This window comes from Hyperoodon ampullatus, assembly GCF_949752795.1.
Source record: "Hyperoodon ampullatus genome assembly, chromosome: 3".
Lineage (NCBI taxonomy): Eukaryota > Metazoa > Chordata > Mammalia > Artiodactyla > Ziphiidae > Hyperoodon > Hyperoodon ampullatus.
The window spans coordinates 18,695,372-18,715,794 of NC_136916.1; the positions used below are offsets into that span (position 1 = coordinate 18,695,372).

The 20,423-nt window shown below is 45.8% G+C and overlaps 1 protein-coding gene across 2 annotated transcripts in view; it reads left to right on the forward strand.

Annotated features, from left to right (window-relative positions):
• Positions 1-17,383, forward strand: part of CCNY (cyclin Y) — a 128,233-nt gene extending 110,850 nt beyond the window's left edge. Inside the window, exons 5-10 of one of the 2 annotated variants that reach the window (XM_079701200.1) lie at positions 3,074-3,109; positions 6,323-6,380; positions 6,473-6,592; positions 11,711-11,877; positions 15,138-15,300; positions 16,190-17,383. In XM_079701200.1, coding sequence (XP_079557326.1) covers positions 3,074-3,109; positions 6,323-6,380; positions 6,473-6,592; positions 11,711-11,877; positions 15,138-15,300; positions 16,190-16,306 — 661 coding nt within the window. In that variant the 3' untranslated portion in view covers positions 16,307-17,383. The remainder of the gene's footprint in view (positions 1-3,073; positions 3,110-6,322; positions 6,381-6,472; positions 6,593-11,710; positions 11,878-15,137; positions 15,301-16,189) is intronic. The other variant, XM_079701201.1, reaches the window with a different exon arrangement.
• Positions 17,384-20,423: the final 3,040 nt, after the last annotated feature.

Genomic DNA, 20,423 nt, shown 5'->3' on the forward strand with positions numbered 1-20,423 from the left:
CCTGTAACCGACCCAGGCCCCGAATCCCATATGAGCACGGGGATGGTGCTCAGAGGACGGGGGGGAGGGCGGGGAGGGCCGCTCGCAGCTGCCCACACCATCCACGGCCCCGGGCCTGAGGGTCAAGAGCAGCTTCGTACACCTGCCAGAACCCGGCACCTCTGACTTAGCTCTAGGGGAGAAGTACAGCGAGGGTAGTGCCCGCGGTCAGAAACACGTTTTGTGCTCCTGATCAAGAAGATAGCATTTCTGCATTCCCAGCTCCCCCTCCCTCCTGGCTCTGCAGCATGGGCAGTTGAGCTAACCCTCTGGTCAGCCTGTCCTGGGTGACCACACCATTTTCTGAGGACATGGCAGCTCAGCCTGTCCTGGGTGACCTCACCATTTTCTGAGGACGTGGCAGACCAAGCAGGCCTCCGAAGCTGGGCATTTGGAGTAAAGCCTGAAGCCTGGGATTGATTCTGTTTTCGGCTGACTGTCCTTGGCCCCCGGCAGCCACTTCTTTCACAATGACCGACTGAACCGACCTGTGGAGCTGGGCCCAACACGTGCACCCTCAGCTTGGTTTTCTCACTTTCCGGGGTATGATCTTGAGTGGACATTGGCCTACAGACTGGCACTGTGTTTTATGGAGGCCTGAGTCATGATAACGTCCAAGCTTGCTTTCAGCTCTGGAGATCTGGGAGACAGTAACCTTGGGGCCCTGAAGACCTTCAGTCCATCTACAGAAGCCGAAAGGCCTCTTGAGGTGGAATTATTCATAGGGCAACAACAATAATAATAATAACTTTCGCTTTAGAACTTTATATTTGAGATCATGCTTTTATACACTTCATTTGATTGTAATAACCACTCTGTGATGTGGGTTGAATTGTTGTAATTTTTTAGATGAGGAATGGAAGGCTCTGAGAGGTGGATAAACTCTAATTGATGAAGGAGCCAGGTTTTAAACCCAGCTGGTCTGACTTCAGTGCAGTGGTGTTTTTCCTGTGACGTGCTCCCTCACAGAGGAAGCAGGGACCATATTTTTCTCAATCAATCAAAGCAATTAAAGTAATCACTATACCAAACCCAATCATATGAAACATTCAATTTAATCATCACAGCAGGACTGTTAAATGAATAAAACAGTACTTTCTTCCTTTTTTCCAGAGGCAACATTATAGAATGAAAGGGCATAAAACCATGATACAAGTCGGAAATCCCGACATCTAGTGTCTCTACCTGAATTTTCTCATTTATAAAATAGAATCAGTAACATTTATTATTTCCCATTGCAGGGCTTTTAAGGTACGTGAAGGCACTTTGAAAACTGTACCATTATTTTTCAAACTTCTGAAGTCCCTTCACCCCACTTTGCTTCATCAGCTTAGATGCTTTTCAAGATATTAGGAGGAAGAGAATATATTACATTTGCACAGGGATACTTTTAACACTTAGCTGAAATCATTTGAATTAATAGATCTGCAAAGAGAGATTTAGAAGGAGATGCTTTCTTTTGATAGAGTGAGATGAGCTATTGTCATGTTAAGTCGTGGGTGAACATCTGAGCTACTACTCAGAGTCCAGCGTGCATGCCCAGGTCTCTAAGTGAGTGCCGCCTCCGACGAGTGAGCTGAGGCGTTTGGGACCCAGCCCTCTACCTCCATGTGCCCTGGATGGCAGTTTCTGTGCTCTGAGAACACAATCTGATGCAGCCAGTTAGGTATGTTCTTAGAAGCTTAAAAAATAAATTTTGGCCTCCTCAATACATTTTAAAGTAAAAGAAAAATTGTGGAAGGATCTAGACAGGTTGCAAAAGAGGAAATAATAAAAAAAAATTGGGCAGTCAACACGAATAACCCTGCCAACTTGACAGGTGATCAAAGAAACTCAAATTGAAAACGGTTACACTTTTTAACCTGTCCAGTTGGAGAACATTTTTCCAAAACATTCAAGGTGAGTGTTGGTGAAGGGGAGGTGAGACAGACACTGGTGGGGAAGTACACTGGTACAGCTTTTCTGCAAAGATACTGGGATGTATATGTGGGGAGCCTTACAGTTAATGACCTTAGAGCAAGTAATTCCAAGTACAGGATGTTTTCTTATGGAAATAATATAGTCATAGGTCACACAAATATTTATCTGTGGGTATATTCATTATGGTGTTAATCATAGTTGCAAAAATATTAAAAATAACTTAAATGTTCAATAATAGGGGGATGGTTAATAAATTATTCAACAATGTAATGGAATATAGTCAGCCATTTAAAGTCATGTTTTTGAATAACATTTTAATGGTAAGAAAAATGTTAATGAGGATAAAAGTGGGATGCAAACCTGTTTGCTTTAGGTAGATACGAATAAATACCTCTATATCTTAAGCTGATAGTAATAATCTTTGGGCAGAGGAATTATTTTTCTGTATACTTTTTTTATTTTCCAAAAATTCCTTCAATCTGAACGTAACACATTTTATAATCAGAAAAACATTATTTGAAGAAAATTCAGGGGATAAGGAATGTCTTCATTAAATTCAGATCTTTTAAAATGTAAAATAAAATTTTAAGGTATTACAAATAAGAGTTACACTACCATTTCAGCAAATGAATGAGTAAATTAGGCAGATTTCCAAGAGGTTATTGATTTAAAAGAAAAAATGGCAAACCACTGTGGGTAATATTCACATTTTGCTGGTAGTTATAAAGAAACCACTAATTTTCTAAAACAGCAGGTGCTGAGTTGGCGACTTCTAGAGGTGTTTAATTTCACCACCTATTTTTTACATAGTGCCTATATTTTAAAGTGAGGAAAGCTTAAGATTTCAGATGGAAAGAGAAATTTGTTTCTGAATATCACTTGAAGTTTTGGTGTTCCTGGAAAAGATTTAATAATTGCTCAAAATAAGTACCTGATTGATTCACTTTGAAGAATGCATTTTCTTAATCAGCATTGTGAATTAAGTGGGGCTGTTCAGATGGGTCATTTTACTTTTACTTAAATTTTAAATACTTATGGTCAGACTGATGCCAGATAATATATAACATCTTGAATGTGCTTATGAAACATTGAACTCCTGCATTTTATTTTACAGTGTAGCTCTCGCAATATATTACCACATCAAAAACAGGTAGGTGGATTTTGATTAATTTTGTGCTAAAAACATCACACATCATCTACTGTGATGTTTTTCCTATTACGTTCTAGTTCCTCAGCCTTGTGAGTTTTATATTCTTATTTCATTTTCATAGAACCTCTAAAGTTAGGACAATTTACCCACACTTCCTAGGTAAATGCTGAACTGCTTCTGAGTCAGAGAAAACCAAATGAAGCCAGCAAAACACAACAAAGTTTCTTGACAATGTTCAGCCTCCTCTTGACTTTATTTTCTGTATAATTTGCTTAAACATTCTTGTCTGTTATAAAATATTTTAACAATTTTCTGTGTGCAGCTTTAACATGAAAAAATGTTTAGTTTATAGTTTCAATTCAGTAGAAAAAGTTTTGTTGTAAATTTAGTCATAAACTATTTTAATGTAGTAGAAATTCTCTCTCTGATAGATGTCTGGAAATAGTTGTTAATTTTAAAAGTCAGTTAAAACAGGGACTCATAGAAGAATCATTTAAACATTTACCTTAAGCATTTTAATTCAACATAAAACATGTAAAAGTATACTCATTTGCCAGTTTTATGCAACATTGAGGCTTCTGCTTTGAGCGTGGGGCATTGATTACTGAAGTGCTGCCCTTTTATAAGCCACACCTGTTTTGTGTGTTTTTTGTTGGTTTTTGTAATCAATAGCAAGAAAACTTGTGACATTTGCCAAACAATGAGTGTAGAATCTTTTAGGTTTTGACCACACCTGATCTACAGCAAACTTGAGTGATTTCCTTTTATTGGGTCTTTATGAAGCATCCTTCTTCGTTTTCATGAGAACAAATCCACTCTCGCTGCAGTCCTGTTCCACTGACGGATGTGACATTTACATGTGTTATATGAGTGTAGTGACAGTTCCGGGAACCAGCAAGGTCACCTTCTGGCTAGCGTGGGTCTCCGTGGTGGGGGCCACAGCTCTGCAGTCTGTTTTAGGAAGGGGACAAGGGAGAGTTGTGACAAGCAGTGACGTGGAGGGTAGATGACAGAGCTTGTGATGGACAGGTTATGGGAAAACACAGCCATTGGAAGCAAATACCTGGAAAGGTATTCTCTGTAATGACCTTTCTCTGTAGTGTAACTGTGATTCATGGTTCATTATGGTGCTTGAGAAGTTTGGATTTACGAACTTACAAAATGTAGGATACTGGAACTTCGAACCTTGACCAGACTAACTTAGTGAGAGTGTAGATTTGTCTTGCTGCTTATTTCTATGATAGTAGTTCACACTTTTTTAACACTTAGGTCTTAACTAGCAATGTAATGCCATTGGTGAAACTCAGATGTGTTCTCAAAACAGTTTCGCATTAGCGTCTCCAACTTCTCAGTTCTTAGACTCTGTGGGCCTCAAAGCTAATCTGTAGCTGTAGCTATTAATAATAAGACCCAACTCCATTAAATGCTTACTCTGGCCGCCCTGGTCAGCTCTTTGCATGCCTTATCTCATTTAATTTTTTATAACAGCTCCAGGAGGTGATTCTGACATTATCTCTATTTTACAGATAAAGAAACTGAGGCATAGAGAGATTTTTAAATAATTTGCCTGAGATTACACAACTAGTAAAGTGGGGAATTGGGAATTGAACCCAAGCAATATACCACTGAGACTAAATGATAAGCTCTGCTGGGTTAATGGTAATACATTGGGCTGAGAGGAAGTGGAGAGAGTCCAACAGAAAAGTCAGCCTGTGAAAACAAGCATGATTAATTTACAGATTGTAGCCTGAAAGTGTCTTGAGAGGAAGTGTCTGCAGACTCCCTCTTTGATAAGTCATACTGACCCAGCCTCAGGGGCTGGTGATGGATCCCTTAGCTTTGATAGAGACAGTGCTGAGATTCATAGCTTTTAATGGAAGTGAAAGCAAAATCCACTTCTCAGAGGAGTCATTTTAGCTTAAATTCTGAATCCTTATTTATATTTCTGAACCTACATTTTGATTTTTAAAATTACTTGTGGTGAAAGTTTCGCAAGAGTGCTGAATGGTGTTTCAGGGGCTCTCACTCCTCAGGAGAATTGAACAGGGCTGAAGAGCCTGAGGAGTTGGGGGCATCCCTCACCTTCCTCCTCGAGAACCTGGCAGAGGCGGTTGGCAGGAGAGGGATCACGATTCCTCAGCGCCAGGTGCACTTTATGTTTTCAGACCCCACTCTCCAGTCCTGACTGCTTGAGCCTTGCTTTTATTCGGGTTCGTCTAAATCTTTGCTGTCTGTCCTGCAGGCTAGTGAAAAGCAGCACAGGTATGAATGCCCAGAGCTTTAAAAACAGTTCCTGCTGTGCAAAGACAGGGATGAAAATTGAGCTGTCCTGCCAAGCTCTTTCTTTCGCTTTTATTTTGATGCAGACAGTAAGTTCATAGAACAGAAACTGTAGTGTTTGCCACGGGGCGTGCGTGTCAGGGACAGATCTGCAGCCTTCTGATATTTGCAAGCCTAGTTGACGGTGGAAAATTGTGTGCTGTTAACCAAAGCAGTGATTTCCAAATTTGGGTTTTAAAGAAAAAATTTTAGACAAAACTCAAATGACATAAAACAGATGGAGGTAGAGCCATCACTGGTGGAGTGTGGACGACCCCCCAGAGCCCAGCGGCCCCACTGAGCTCACAGTGAGCGCTGCCACTTCAAATGGGTCTGTGCAGTTACCGGCTTGGTAACAACCAGTTACACTTGGCTACATGTCCCCTCTTGTTTTTCAGTATATAATCATGAAACTCCTCATTAGCGAAGTGGTTAAGTTGCATGCTGTGAAACTTTCAAACTAATCTCCGGGACACACTATGAGTGTTCACTCTTACCCTCAGACTTCTTTCTTGTCGACCACAACGTAAGGATGGTTTAAACAGATCTGTGAGCCTTTGCTCAGAAACAAGAGGTTAAAGAAATTTAGATTTGGTTCGTTTGAAAACTCAGGAAATGAACATCTAGATTTTCACTGAAGTTAATTAAACTAAATGTGATTCATAACCTTTATTTCTTGGACTATTCAAAAATGATTAAGTATTGTCCCCAAGAAAAACAAATTATAATTCATGAATAATCAGTAGCATCTCTTAACGGTCAGCACTGCCTCTGTTTCTTGAAATAACAGCTGAATCAACATATATTTTTGTTTCCCTTTGACTGGCACTCATTCTCGCAGAAGGTAAACTCCGTTTTCTGTTATTTCTCCCCCCTGCCCGCCCCCCCAACCAGGGACCCAGATGGAAGGATGCTCTTGGATATTTTCGATGAGAACCTTCACCCTCTTTCGGTAACCCTCCCCCGGGGTCTCAGGGTGTTGTCCAGTCGTGTCTCTGTTATTCTTGTTGGGCGGCCAGTCATTGAGAATCTCTCCTTTCCCAGAAATCCGAATTGCCACCAGATTATGACAAACACAACCCAGAGCAGAAGCAGATTTACCGGTTTGTTCGGACACTGTTCAATGCTGCTCAGCTGACTGCGGAATGTGCCATTGTCACCCTGGTGAGTGCCCACAGGGTGACGCGGTCGTGGAGTGGGGTGCAGGCAGGAATGTCCATCATGGACCTGGGAAGCACAGCACCACTTCAGGGTTGTCTTTTATCTGAGAGGGTAGCGACGGGATCTCCTAAAAGAGGGCGCGTGGTCTGCTCCACAGTGCCCACCTAAAGCCCACTGTCAGATCGCACTCAGAATCAGGAAAGCTGAAACGCTGCGTGCAGGTAAGTGAAGCACGGGGCCCAACGGCCTGAGGAGGACCAGGGCCTCCTCATTGATGTCCAGGTTTCTGGCGTTGGTTCCCTGCAGAGGTTTAATACCATGGATCAGATGTGATAAATTCATACAACGGAAGGACTGCTGTAGTCGCTGCCTTCTCTTTTGTGATTTTCATGTAAATATGTGTCTGTAAGATACTCAGAGACAGCCTGGACATAAATCTGCACTTTAAGACTCGAGATAAAAATCTGTAACCTTACTTAGACTCTGAAAACCTTAGGGACGGACTCTTTAGGTCAGATCTCGTTTGGGAAATAGATTTGACAGTGTAGCCCATTGTCACTGACCTTTCATCACTGACATTGTGTGCAACTCAGATAAGAAGTCAGCTCTGCCAGTGCACGGGCTGCCCCGAGGGACCAGAAAGTCATCCCTGCAGTCCCTGAGAAGAGATTGGTGTGTGAGAGAAAGTGTACAGGACCCTTTGTGTCTCTGCCACACTAAGAGCCCTGTACTCTCGGCTGATTGGACAGTAACCTGTTTGTTTGTTCATTTCTTCTCTCGTGGAACTTGCCGCCTGATAGGTTAACAGACATTCAACAAGTCTTCCTCAGGTGATCTGGAGTGATGATAGGTCCTTAGGTCATGATTGAGAAGCATATTTATTGCTCAGCTTTGTTCCTCCAAAGGATGGCACGTCCTTAACAAAACACACCTTGGGCAGCAGGGTTGATATTTTAATGAAAGGAGATTGTGATAAAGGGGAGGGAAGGGTGAGAATATCCGATGACACCGTGGATAAGATTAGTACTAAAATCCACACCACGATGAAAGATTTATTTTGAAGCTCCTGCAGATGGAATGTGGTGGGGGTTTTTACCTTCCATTCCTAAGAAAACTGTTACCTGACCGTGCCCCACAGTGCCTTAGAGTTTGGATTTATTAGCCTGAAGGAGAAGGTTAGTGTCCTGTGGAGGACACCGTTTCTGCAGAGACACGGAGAACATGTAAAGTGTGTTTCCCTGTCTCCGAGGGTGGCTGGGAGGGGTGGCTAGTTTGTCTTGGGAGTACTACAAGAGTGGTGTGTATTTGTAAGTCATTGGAACTGCTGAAATCTCTTGTCCTGTGACATCAGCTGGTGGCTTAGCAGGGGATTAGCATACATATATGGTGGTCTTGCTGGCTACAGCCTAAAGGTGAGCAGCTTCGGGGCCCGCACAGCAGGCCCAGCTCTGCAGACCGATTCTCTGGGGCCTGCTTGGTTGGCCGAGTCAGCCTGGGGCCTGTGGGCAGAGGGCAGACAGCTGCGAGCTCTGAGCAAGCCCCATGTGTGATGATCCTGCCCTCTCTCCAGTCTCTAGAGGTAGAAGCAGCCATTCACAACAGGTCCGGTCTAGAGCTGGCAGAGCTGCGTCTCTCTCGGCCTTTCTCCTGGGCCTTCTCTTGGCGGCGTGCCCGGGGGGAGGCGGGGAGGCCCACAGTTAGCTCTGCACTGCTGCCCACGAGGAACCAGACTGCAGCCTGCCTGTGCAAGGAGCTTCCAGGACCTTCAGCCACTCGCTCCTGGCTGTATCAGGGAGCACCAGTCATGCCAGCCCAGCTGGGTGCCCCTCGAGTGGCCTGGCAGGTCCAGCCATTGCTGCACGGCCATGAGGGCTGCCATTCAGCCTCTGGACTGCAGCCCCAAAGTGCCTCTCAGAGGCTGGTGCTCTGATGGTGAGGCGACCTGTGGAATCTATCCGTTTCGACCCCGAAGACTCCCTTTTTAGGTCACGTTAGTGGTTTCTAAGGAAGTCAAAAGCTGTTGTTCAGATGGTGTCCAGTGACGAATCCACATATCTCATTCTGTGCTCCTTCAAATACTAGCAAATAGGAAGTGCTGTTGAGGTCCCAGTTGGCTAAGCTCTGGGTACGACAGTCTTAAGATGAATGGACCCAGTGCTGCTCTTTAAAGTCCATGGAAAAATTCCAGCATCATCGGAAGTTTGGTCACATATATCCTGGATTCCATGAGTTTGCATTTTCTTCCTCCCCCGTGCCTTTAACAGTTTTATTTTGTACAGTCAACTGAATGCTCTTTGTAGCTCAGTAAGTGCTCACTAGCCTGTATTTTCTAGAGACTCCTGAGGATGGTCCTTCTTATGAAATTAAATCTGAAAATTTAATTGAGCAAGAGTGTCCTGTTAGCAACAGTCTAGGGAATGGTGTTGAGAAAGAATCAATTGTCTGTTATTTTACTTGGCAGAGAATTAAAACACCCAAGTGGGAGTTTACTAAAGAAATTGCAGCTGACCCTTGAATATAGCTTTACTGGCAAGTTCTGCTAAATTACATGCTGTTAAGTGGCGCTTATTATGAATGCCTTATCTCCCAACATAACAACTGCCTTCCCTCAGTAATGGAGTGTATTTTCATGTCTAATTCCTCTAGTTAGCCCTAGTGGAATATCAGACATGGTAGATGGCCGTTATTTTTTCCTAAATGTTATCTTAAATATTATCTAGTTTACCTGTTAATATCTATCAACTATGGTAAAGTAAGTAAGAAGGAAATTGAGTAGGCTTCTTTTTGTACTGAGTCAATGAGGAGCTATTTCATTGGGGAGCTTGGAGAGGTTTACGTAGCTCGTCTATATAAAGGAATAGAGTCTTAGGGATCTGGATGAAGGTTGTTCATAACAATTGCTTTAAAAAAATCTGGAGTTAGGTCCAGCCTCAGTTTTCTGCTTGTTTATTTTTAAGAAATACTTTATTTTATTTTATTTTATTTTTTGGCCGCACCACATAGCTTGTGGGATCTTAGTTCCCCAACCAGGGGTTGAACTCGCACCCTCGGCAGTGAAAGTGTGGAGTCCTAACCACTGGACCACCAGGGAATTCCCTATCATACATCTTTTTGATTCTCTCCTTGGTAGAATGAGAAGAATTAGTCATCAACCTTCGTAAAAACTATGGAAATAATCATTCCACGGTTCAGAAAAGTGTAAAACATACCAATAAACAAATTTTTATGAAGGGGGACTTTAAAAGGCATTCGTACCTTGTGATCCAGCTTAAGCAGTGGGCTTTGTGGGTATTTCTGATGTTTGTCTTCAAACTAAATTATGGCAGTTTATAAGTCCTATATTACATGGTTTCATTTTACAACTTCAGCTGGAATTATTTCATTTAAAAATACCACTTCAGGGACTTCCCTGGTGGTCCAGTGGTTAAGACTCCATGCTCCCAATGCAGGGGGTCTGGGTTCGATCCCTGGTCAGGGAACTAGATCCCGCATGCCGCAGCTCAGCCCGCATGCCTCAACTGAAGGTCCCTCACGCAGCAACGAAGCTCTCACGTACTGCAACTAAGACCCGGCGAAGCCAAATACATGCATACATACATACATACATATTAAAAAAAAAACCACTTCACACTCATTAGAATGATGATAATTAAATTAAAAAAATACAGAAAACAACAAGTGTTGGCGAGGATGTGGAAACATTGTAACCCTTGTGCATTACCGGTGGGGATGTAAATGGTTCAGCTGCTGTGGAAGATAGTATGGTGGTTCTTCAAAAAATTAAACATAGATTATGATATGATCCAGCAGTTCCACTTCTGGGTGTATACCCGAAAGAATCAAAAGCAGAGACTCAAACGGATACTTGTACACCAGCGTTCACAGCAACATTATTCACAGTAGCCGAAAGAGGAAACCACTCAAATGTCTATCAGTGGATGATAGATAAACAAAATGTGGTCCATACATACAATGGATCATTATTCAGCCTTGAAAAGGGAGGACATGTTGACACATGCTACAACGTGGAACATTATGCTCAATGAAAGAAGCTAGTCACAAAAGGACAAATACACTGCGATTCTACCTGTGTAAGGTACCTAGAGTAGTCACAGTCATGGAGGCAGAAAGTACAAAGGTGGGTGCCAGGGGCCAGGGGAGGGGAAGTGGGGAGTTGTGATAGGTACAGAGTTTCAATTTGGGAAGATGAAAAAGTTCTGGAAATAGAGATAGATGGTGGCGACTTCACAACACTGTGACTGTTCTTAATGTCACAGAAGTGATTAAGTGGTCAATCTTACATGTATTTTACCATAATAAAAAAAATACGTCTATCAACACTGCCTGTAAATCTACAATTACCTCAAAATAAAGAGTTTAATTTAGAAACAACTACAGATAGAAAAAAATAGGTTTCTTCCTTTCACATCCTTTATTCTCCTTGGCACATTGGTGGTTTGGGTTTTTTTTTTTTGTTTTTTAAACGGAACTTTTTTTTTTTGGCTGTGTTGGGTCTTTGTTGCTGCATGCAGGCTTTCTCTAGTTGCGGCGAGCGGGGGCTACTCTTGGTTGCGGTGCACGGGCTTCTCATTGTAGTGGCTTCTTGTTGCGGAGCACGGGCTCTAGGAGCGCGGGCTTCAGTAGTTGTGGCTCGCGGGTTCTAGAGCGCAGGCTCAGTAGTTGTGGCGCATGGGCTTAGTTGCTCCGCGGCATGTGGGATCTTCCCGGACCAGGGGTCGAATCTGTGTCCCCTGCATTGGCAGGCGGATTCTTAACCACTGCGCTACCAGGGAAGCCCGGTGGTTTGTTGAATGCATGTTGATGTCATAGTTGGTAGAGTGAGAAATTAACCCGCAGCTCCTAGAACACTTTCCTGCCCCGAAGCCTTAAGGTCCAGCGTCATCCACACATCCAGTTACGGAGTGTGCCTCTCAGCCCATTTTGCCTCAGACTCGTTGAGCCCTTTGACTTTTTAAAATACGTCTGATCAGGCTGTCAGCGCCTGTTTAAAGCTGAGCTGGGGGAGTGCAGTGAACAGCTGGGAGCTGGTTTGTGTGTGTTGGCGGGTGTGGAGCAGTAACAAGGCAGGTCACCGGGCGCTGGCATGCTCGTGTCTTCCAGGTGTACCTCGAAAGGCTTCTAACGTATGCAGAGATTGACATCTGTCCGGCCAACTGGAAGCGGATTGTTCTGGGGGCCATCCTGCTGGCCTCCAAGGTATGGGACGACCAGGCCGTGTGGAACGTGGACTACTGCCAGATCCTGAAGGACATCACGGTGGAGGACATGTGAGTGTGGGCGGGGGTGTCTGCGGAGGAAAGCCGCCCCTTTGTGGACCTGCTCAGTGTGGTTATGAGTGGATGTGATTGCACGTCTGTTGTGGGCTGGCCGAGCAACGACACGGTTGCTGAAACCCTTATTCTAGGCGAACCTTCCTTTACCTTCCTGCTCCCTGTCTGCGGTGGGGCTCATCCCAGCTCTGTATCCACTGCAGATTGATGACAGGCAGCAGATGGGCTAAAATGTTACCTGTTTCTGTTCAGTTTCAGAGAGAAGACTTACTGCTTTTGTCACGTTTTGCAAGTTCAGTTGCTTTAAATGAGCGTTCTGTCCTCGAGGTCCCCCTGTGCTGTCCTGGTCGGGCTGTGTGTTCTCTCTCAGGGCACCATCCTGAGCTCACATTTAGCTGCAGCCCGGGGGCTGGGGTCCCAGGGGCTGGGCGTACAGGAAGTGGGGTCAGAACCTCTCAGGAGCAATGAGCTGTTTTGGAAACACTCAATCAGGATGAATTTCTTACAGTTCCTTATGGTTTACAGGCATTTCTGACATGATTCTTGCTAATATTTTTCTCGTCTTCTTTGGCTTCCTTGAGGAAGCTCTGAGCTGGAGCAGGTTCCACTGTGTCCCAGTCAACATCCAAGTCCCTGGACCCAGTGACCAGTGCGGGATCCTCCCCACCCTGCCCCCCTTCTTCCGGTTGCTGGTTCGCTGGGCACCCCATTTTTGTGCTGCCCTGGGAGCTCCTGTTTGTGTTTTGGGTCTTTTGCCGGAGCCTTTTCCTGCTGCAGACCTGTATGACTCCTTCCTACATGTCATTCTTTATCATAAAAAGTAAGACAAATACGAAGTTTTTGACAGCAAGAAAAATGAGCATTTTTTTTTTAATTCTTGATTATATTTCAAGGTGAAAACAGTTACTAAGATAATTGTGATCCAGACCGTAAGTAGGTTGCTTCCACCTTTCAGCCGCTGTGAATAACACTGTCGTGAATATGAACACGGGTGTGCAGATACCTCCCTGAGGCCCTGCTCTCCGTTCTTTGGGATCTATGCCCAGAGATGGGATTGCTGCTTGGTGGCTGGTCTTAAAAGTGAGCCCATTTTTCTACAAAAGCCGACAGGCCATTAGGTTATGAAAACAACTCTCTTTACTCCATTTTAGAACCCCATTTGCAAGTTGCTAAATGGCATCAGTTCAGTTGGGTTTCTTTACAGTGTTGATCTAACATAACAAATATTTCTTAAATATTTTTTTGTTTATTGACTTGAATTTATTTATTATAAACTTTTACATCAGAACTATTTCCTTATAATTGTCCCCTTCAGGGCAGTAAATCCATCAAGCCCGTTCTCTCTGCATCACTGTTAAGTTTTTTGATGATTTATCACATAAAGCTGTCAGATGTCCCTGGAGGATGTACTTCTGCCGTTTGGAAATTCAGATTTGGGGAATTACTTTTATTTTCTAAATCTTGCCTTAGTTGGAAAACACAGAAGCTCTAAAATCTTTATTTCCCCCCAAACTTAAACATTCCGTTCAAGAAAACACTCAGTATTCAGGCTTTTTCCCTAAGGAACCCTGGGAAACTGCCATCTTGTTCAGAACAAGATTCCTCTTGACTTTAATCCTAGTTATACCCTCAAAAAGAGGCAGTGGTGTCCAGATACCATTTGGGGCAGGAATAGCTGACTAGTTCTCTTACATTTATACTAAAAACTTGCTGGCATTGGAGAATGGGATCTGCAGTGGCAGCTCTTAGCCACCGGGTGGCAGTCTGTCCACAGGCAGCTCCCAGGTTGCCCAGGAGAGCCCTTCTGCCTTAGCGTATTTTTGACACTTAAAAGATTTTATCTGGGTTCCAGTATTTCACAGGATGACCTCTTATTAAATCTCACTTAAAGGAGCTATAAATGCAAGTCATTAAAAGTGTAAAGTTTAGCACAACACACACATTTAGGGCTTTACTCCTTTCTCGAAGCTGCATCGAAGCAGCCCCTCCGATTAAATGACCTGAATGCGAAGTCTTGGTTCCTCCCTCCGAGGCGCTCAGGCCTTCGATAACGACTTGCTGAGGTTTCTCGCTTCTTATCTGCCTGGGAGCTTCCGTCAGGGAACCAGCCACCCTGCTCACCTCCCAGCCTCCCTGCCGCCTCGGTGCTCCCGCCCCTGTTGTCATAGCAGCGCTAGACAGGCTCGGACGGCTGGATGGGGCGATGGGGTCCCTGGCCGGGAGCAGACGGGCTGCCCCGCCCCCCCCGCCGGGAGCAGCCCGCCCCCGCCTGGCTCCTCCCCGCCGGAGCTGGTCGTTTCCGGGGCTCAGTTTAGCTCTCACTTCCGGGAAGCCTTCCCTGGATCCTTTCGCCCAGGCTGAGCTCGGTGCGCTCCTTTCAGTAACAGGAATTATGGAGCACCAACCGCATGTCAGGTGCTGAGCTGGGGCCAGGCTGCACCATCAGATGTCACGGTTTCTGGCTCCGAGGAGACAAGGCGGGGAGACTGTGATAAAGGACAGAAGTGAGCCCGGGGTCCTGCCCGGAGAGGTGGCCCTGGAGCAGTGCTCCCAGACAGACCTGTCGCTGAGGACGCTTCTCCCCCGGCAGTAACTACCGAGAAGTAGGCCTGATGCCAGGGGAAGTTTTCAGATGCATTCTGGCCGCCCTGGTTCGTCTTCATGCAGCTGGTTGGCTCCCTTGTGGACCAGGGGCTGTCGCTGAGTAGTTCTGAGCGGGCGGACAGGCCCAGCAGCGGCAGCTCGCAGGAGTGTTAGAGATGCACGTTCTCGGGCCCACCCAGACCTGCCGGATCAGATGGGTGGGCCCAGCAGGGGGTCCTCACGTGCCCTGCAGGTGATGGGTGTGCGCTGGGCCTGGGGGACCGCTCCTCCTGCCGCGGTCCCGAGGAAAGCCAGTCAGCGCGTCCTCACCTCTCCTCCCGGGAAGGGCAGTCCTCCAGGCTGCTGTCCGCCCTCACTGGACTCCACTTGACAGCTCTCGACTGCGTGTTCTGCCCTGTTTGAGCCAATGGCTCACACGGAAAGGTGAGGCCAGAGACTGCTGTGTGTGCGTGTGTGCGCGCGGATGCGCACATGTGCACAGACGCACTCAGTGTCAGGGTCGCCCTGAAGCACTTTCTGGTGATCATCCCAGTTAATCAGGACTCATCCTTCCGGTCACTGGACCAGGTGGACTTGGCTGTGTCCAGCAGCCTGCCCAGGCGGCCACAGGTGGGGACAGTGGCTGAGCTGTGCGTTTGTGGCTTTCTCTGCAGGAATGAGCTGGAGCGACAGTTCCTCGAATTGCTCCAGTTCAACATCAACGTGCCCTCCAGTGTTTATGCCAAGTATTATTTTGATCTTCGTTCTCTGGCGGAAGCCAACAACCTGAGCTTCCCCTTGGAGCCCCTCAGCAGGGAGCGGGCCCACAAGCTGGAGGTAAGAGGCGTCGGCGCCCGGCGGGTGCACTGCTGCCGACTGAGCTATGTGCTCACGGCAGTTCCTGATGCTGCGTGTCGTGAAATAAGGACGAGGTGCCCCGGATCTAATTTGTACAACCTCATATTTTTAATAACCTCCTTAATGGCGGTTTTTACTTAATGTGCATTGATTGTTTTTTAAGTCAAAGAAGTTTTTTAAAAACCCGTTTTAGGGCTTCCCTGGTGGCGCAGTGGTTGAGAGTCCGCCTGCCGATGCAGGAGACGCGGGTTTGTGCCCCGGTCTGGGAAGATCCCACATGCCGCGGAGCGGCTAGGCCCGTGAGCCATGGCCGCTGAGCCTGCGCGTCTGCAGCCTGTGTTCCCCAACGGGAGAGGCCACAACAGTGAGAGGCCCGCGTACCGCAAAAAAAAAAAAAAAAAAAAAACCCGTTTTAAAAAAAAATGTACCCACAAAAAGAGTGTTCCCAGCATGCACTTTAATAAGGAAAAACTTACCAGATGATCCTACCGATTGGGAATCCAAAAAGGTTTGATTCTGCTTTTTTATTTTTCATTTTTTCAAAGTATTTTCTCCACAGCCCAGTTAGAGCCGGCGCCAGCCCCTGTGGTCTTGGCCTGGGTTCAGGGCCGTCACTGTTAGGCTGTGTGACTCTTGTGACTTACTTACACTTGTGTGTAGCCCAGCTTTGCACGTGCACCTAGCTCTTCCCATCCGACTTTGACGGCTGAAAGTGTGGGGACGAGGAGGCTCACGGGTTAGAGCCCTCCTTCAGAGGAGGTGCTGAGGCCCTGTGCACCTTCATCCCGAGCGTCCTCGGTGCCGAGGGCCGGCCAGGGCGAGGGCGCTGGCTCCCGGGCTGACCTGATTACCTCCCCTCTGCCCCCAGGCCATCTCCCGCCTCTGCGAGGACAAGTACAAGGACCTGCGAAGACCCACGAGGAAGCGGTCAGTGAGTGCTGACAATCTGACTCTGCCCAGGTGGTCCCCGGCCATCATCTCCTAACCGTGGGCGCCCCCGCTGGAGGCCGTGCCATCCCTCAGTTTCTCCTTTAGTTTGAGAAAAGACAGTCTTGGGGTGGTTTTGTTTTGTTTCTCCTTTCCTTTTTTTAAAATTCATAGCTCCGCCAGGCTGCCTTGATGAGCGCCTCCGCGCCGCGCGCACGCGCAGCAGGGCTCCGAGGACGCGAAGTCGGTACCGTGGGATCCAGTCCACGCCTTCCCAGCCCCGGAACAGCGCTTCCTTCGTGGAGGAAAGACTATAACCCTGGAGGAGGAAGGGAAGGGAAAGGAAGTCGGCTAGAGGCGTGGAAAGCGGCTTGGCCATTTCCTAAGACCCCCACCGTCGGTCAGTAGCCAGAACCGACAGGAAAGCCCGGCGTAGGTGACGAAGTTGGCTGTGCATTCAAGTCGCGCGCCGCGTTCACCGCCCCACCTGGATCAGTATGTCCCGTAAGACTTCTTGCATTCCTTCTTGCTGCTTCTCGGGGGTTTGGGGGGGGATTTTTGTTTGTTTTATTCTGTTTTGGTCCCACAGAGCAGAGAATATAGTTTGTACCCACCATGGCACAGACATCCAAATAAATAGTACTGGCTGTTTCTCTCTGCACAACTCCTGCGAGCTGTCTTCTGAGCTTTCTTCCTCTCCAGGGGGAGCGCTTCTCACGTTTCTGTGCACCTTTATTTTAGCCGGTTTTCTCCACAGTGGCGGAATCAACTTGACTGTAGTGCTGAACCAAACGTAGCCCTTCCCCCCGACTCCTCCCCCCGGGAACATTCTAGATCACATGGGTGCTTGTGCCTTCTGGTCCTGCGGTGGTTTCTCTCTGCCCTGACGTCCTGGTGGAGGCTGCTCCCCCGCGGCCCGCGTGGGAGCCCTTCCTCCCCCTGCCCACCCCGCTCCTCTACTTCCACGTCCATTGTGCAAGCAATATTCCTCTCAATTTTTATATGTTTACTTTAAATCAAAGTTAGTCTATTTGTATAAAATTTTTTAAAAATCTAAAATTTAAAAAAACGGGGGTGGGGGTGGGTATTCCCGTGGAAGATCATTGAAGGGCAAAATGTTCCTATTTACTGAGGTATTTTTCACAGAATGATTGAATAAAAAACTCAACTTGCGTTTTCATTGTGGGTGCTTAGTGAAGTTATACAAAATTAAACTGTGAAGGTTTATGCGTCATTAATTATGACCATCTCTTTTCGTTTCTGACTATCCCTCATTTCCTTATGGGCTGGATAAAAATCCATTACATCAAGTAAAATTAAAGGGTTAATGATAGAATACCATGTCAGTCTTAAGAATCTGGGTCAGTGAAGCATACAATGCTTTGGGGTTTGCACATTTCCTTGGGTCACAAATGACAGAGGTTTCTAAGTTTTTCCTTCATCAGGCCTTTGAGGCAAATGGCAGCAGAAATCTGTGTTTCACCTTCCTCCTGTGTGAGCTTGGAAAATTTTGGAATCTTACGTTATTAGTCTGTGGCCTAAACTCATCCACCTGCTCCCCAGACATGCCTGCTCCAGATGAGACATGCTTTGTTTAGTGGGAGGGACTCGGGAACACCCAACATCCCAAGAACACCAAGCCAAGTAGCACTGCTAGTCAGGTTCTGTGAAATTTGTATCATGTGTAAATGGAACTGTTTGGGCCAGAAATACTGTCAAATTCTTTCTGGCTTAAACTTTCAAAAGCAAACAAGCAGAATATGAAAAGTTAATTATCTTTCCATTATAATTGTGTTGATACACTCTGTATGGGTTCCAGAATCAGCTTCTCTCATCAAGTAAGAGTTGGATTTAGAATTTGAAATAGAGACCTAAACATATAGAAAATATCATTTTATATTCCCTAATCTATATAGCTTAAAAAAGGACATATTTTCTTAGCTGAATACGAATACCTCTCAAATTAGTTCCTCCCATGTAAAGTATCTTATTTTACCCATCCATTTCAGGAAAGAGGTTCTGCTGCCTTTAAAGCAGACATCTTATTTTTATCCCTTTTATTTGAATGAGAGAGATTTGAAAATTGAATTATGTAAATATTTCAATGCATCTGCTATTATTTTATGGAGTTTATTAAACTACTTTAAAAAATTGTATAGTCTATTTATTGTATGTATGTACATACAGTCTGATAACTTAAAGGGTTCCGTAAAACCTGACTCAGTCTTGTTTAGACTATTGAATATTGTTTTAGCCCTGTGCACTGGACTCTACCTCTGTATAGGAAAATTTTCCATATTAATGAGCATTGATCTGTATTAATTGGTTATGTTTCTTACACTAAGGATTTTTAAAACTCTGCTGTAAGTGTAGATTTCAGTTTTACTTTTGCAGTATGAATCACTTGACACGAAGGTAGATACTTTAGGTTTGTTTTGTTTTTCTACATGATGATGGAGACTTACATTTCGTTCTCTGGTTTGTTCTACGTTTGCCAAAAGAACACCCGACAACAGCCAGTACAGTACCTATTGATAAATCATCGTGATGTAATTTGTTTGCAAGGTGATTCATGCCCTACAATTAAAGCTGTATTGCTATTTAGGAACACATTGTCTTAGTGTAGTTTTTGAATGGACAGTTTTCATCATTAATGAAGGATGAAGAAAACCACACAATTTACTGACTTTAAGTTTAGATTTGACTTAACAAATGAAAGTATCCCAGTGAATTTTTCCTTTTTGGCTTTTTTTTTTTTTTTTTTTTAACTGAGAGAAGAGAAAGAAGTCAGGGATTTAAAACCAAATTGGAGGGCAAGGTGGGAGGTCCTACCAAGATCCCCGACATGTCCTGTGCCTTATGTGCTGCCTGAGGCCATCGTCTGGCTCCTCTCCTGGGCTGGCTGGCTTCCTGAGCCCCTCCTCTTGGTCTTTGGCAAAACCATCTCCATCTTGGACTTTCCCTTGGGTCTGGGGGTTTTGATCCTCAGCTGAGCTGCAGAGCAGAATTTTGGGAGTGAGCGATTTTGATCCTTTCAGGCTGCTTCTGGTAACCTCTCACCTGGGGCCATATTTTACAGCTTTGAATTTTTTTTTTTTTTTTTTTTTTTTTTTTTTTTGTGGTACGTGGGCCTCTCACTGTTGTGGCCCCTCCCGCTGCGGAGCACAGGCTCCGGACGCACAGGCCCAGCGGCCATGGCTCACGGGCCCAGCCGCTCCGCGGCATGTGGGATCTTCCCAGACCGGGGCACGAACCTGTCTCCCCCGCATCGGCAGGCGGACTCTCAACCACTGCGCCACCAGGGAAGCCCTGAATTTTTTAAATAATAAAATATAATTCCTAGTTCATTGTAGGTACTTATTGTTAGATAAATGGATACAGAGAACCAATAGTGCCTACCTTCCTGCTGCATTTTTTGAATATGACACAGATAAAATTGAACAGGTTTTGTGGATGCTGAGTGAACCAGTTCTTTTCAAGAGCAGTGGAGAAGTGTTATGTGTTCTGTAGGTGTTGAGTGATCCTCAGAAGGACCGGGGCCTCCTGGAGGCCTAGCAGAGCTCGCCACTTGTGTAGCAATGCCCTGTTTCATCTGTGATCCCTTCAGCCCCCTTGACTTCAGTGGAGTCAGCGTCTCAAGACTCCCATTGGGTGGATCATGGAGACATGGACTGTCTCCTGAAAGGCCAACCAAGGAGCCCCTACCCTTGTTGAAAAAGAGAAGGAAGTAGGGAACACACCCTCGAGTGAAATGGGAAAAGGACACTGAAGGACTAATTTGGGATTCATATTTTAAGCTCTGGGGGTTGCAAGGAAGGCCGCTGCACACACGTGCATTCAGGTCATGACTGGCAGCCCCCGAACACCGAGCCTTCCCAGCACTTCTGCACAGAAAACAGATAATCCCGCAGGTGCCAGCGGACCCCGTCCGGGGAAGGGAGGCGTGCAGGGGCTCGCAGTCGCCAGGGCTGCTGGACTCGGACCAGCCCAGGGCAGGGGCTTCCTTCCACTTCTTCCTGGTAGGTTTTCTTACTAAGTTTGCATGTCTGGAGCTGCTTAAGGTCAACAGTGTCAATTTCCATTAGAAACGTTCATCTCTGACTTGAAAGGGTCACAGGAGGCCTCTGTGTGTCTGCGTCGCTGTGAGTATGGGCTGCAGGTCAATGCCCGGGAGG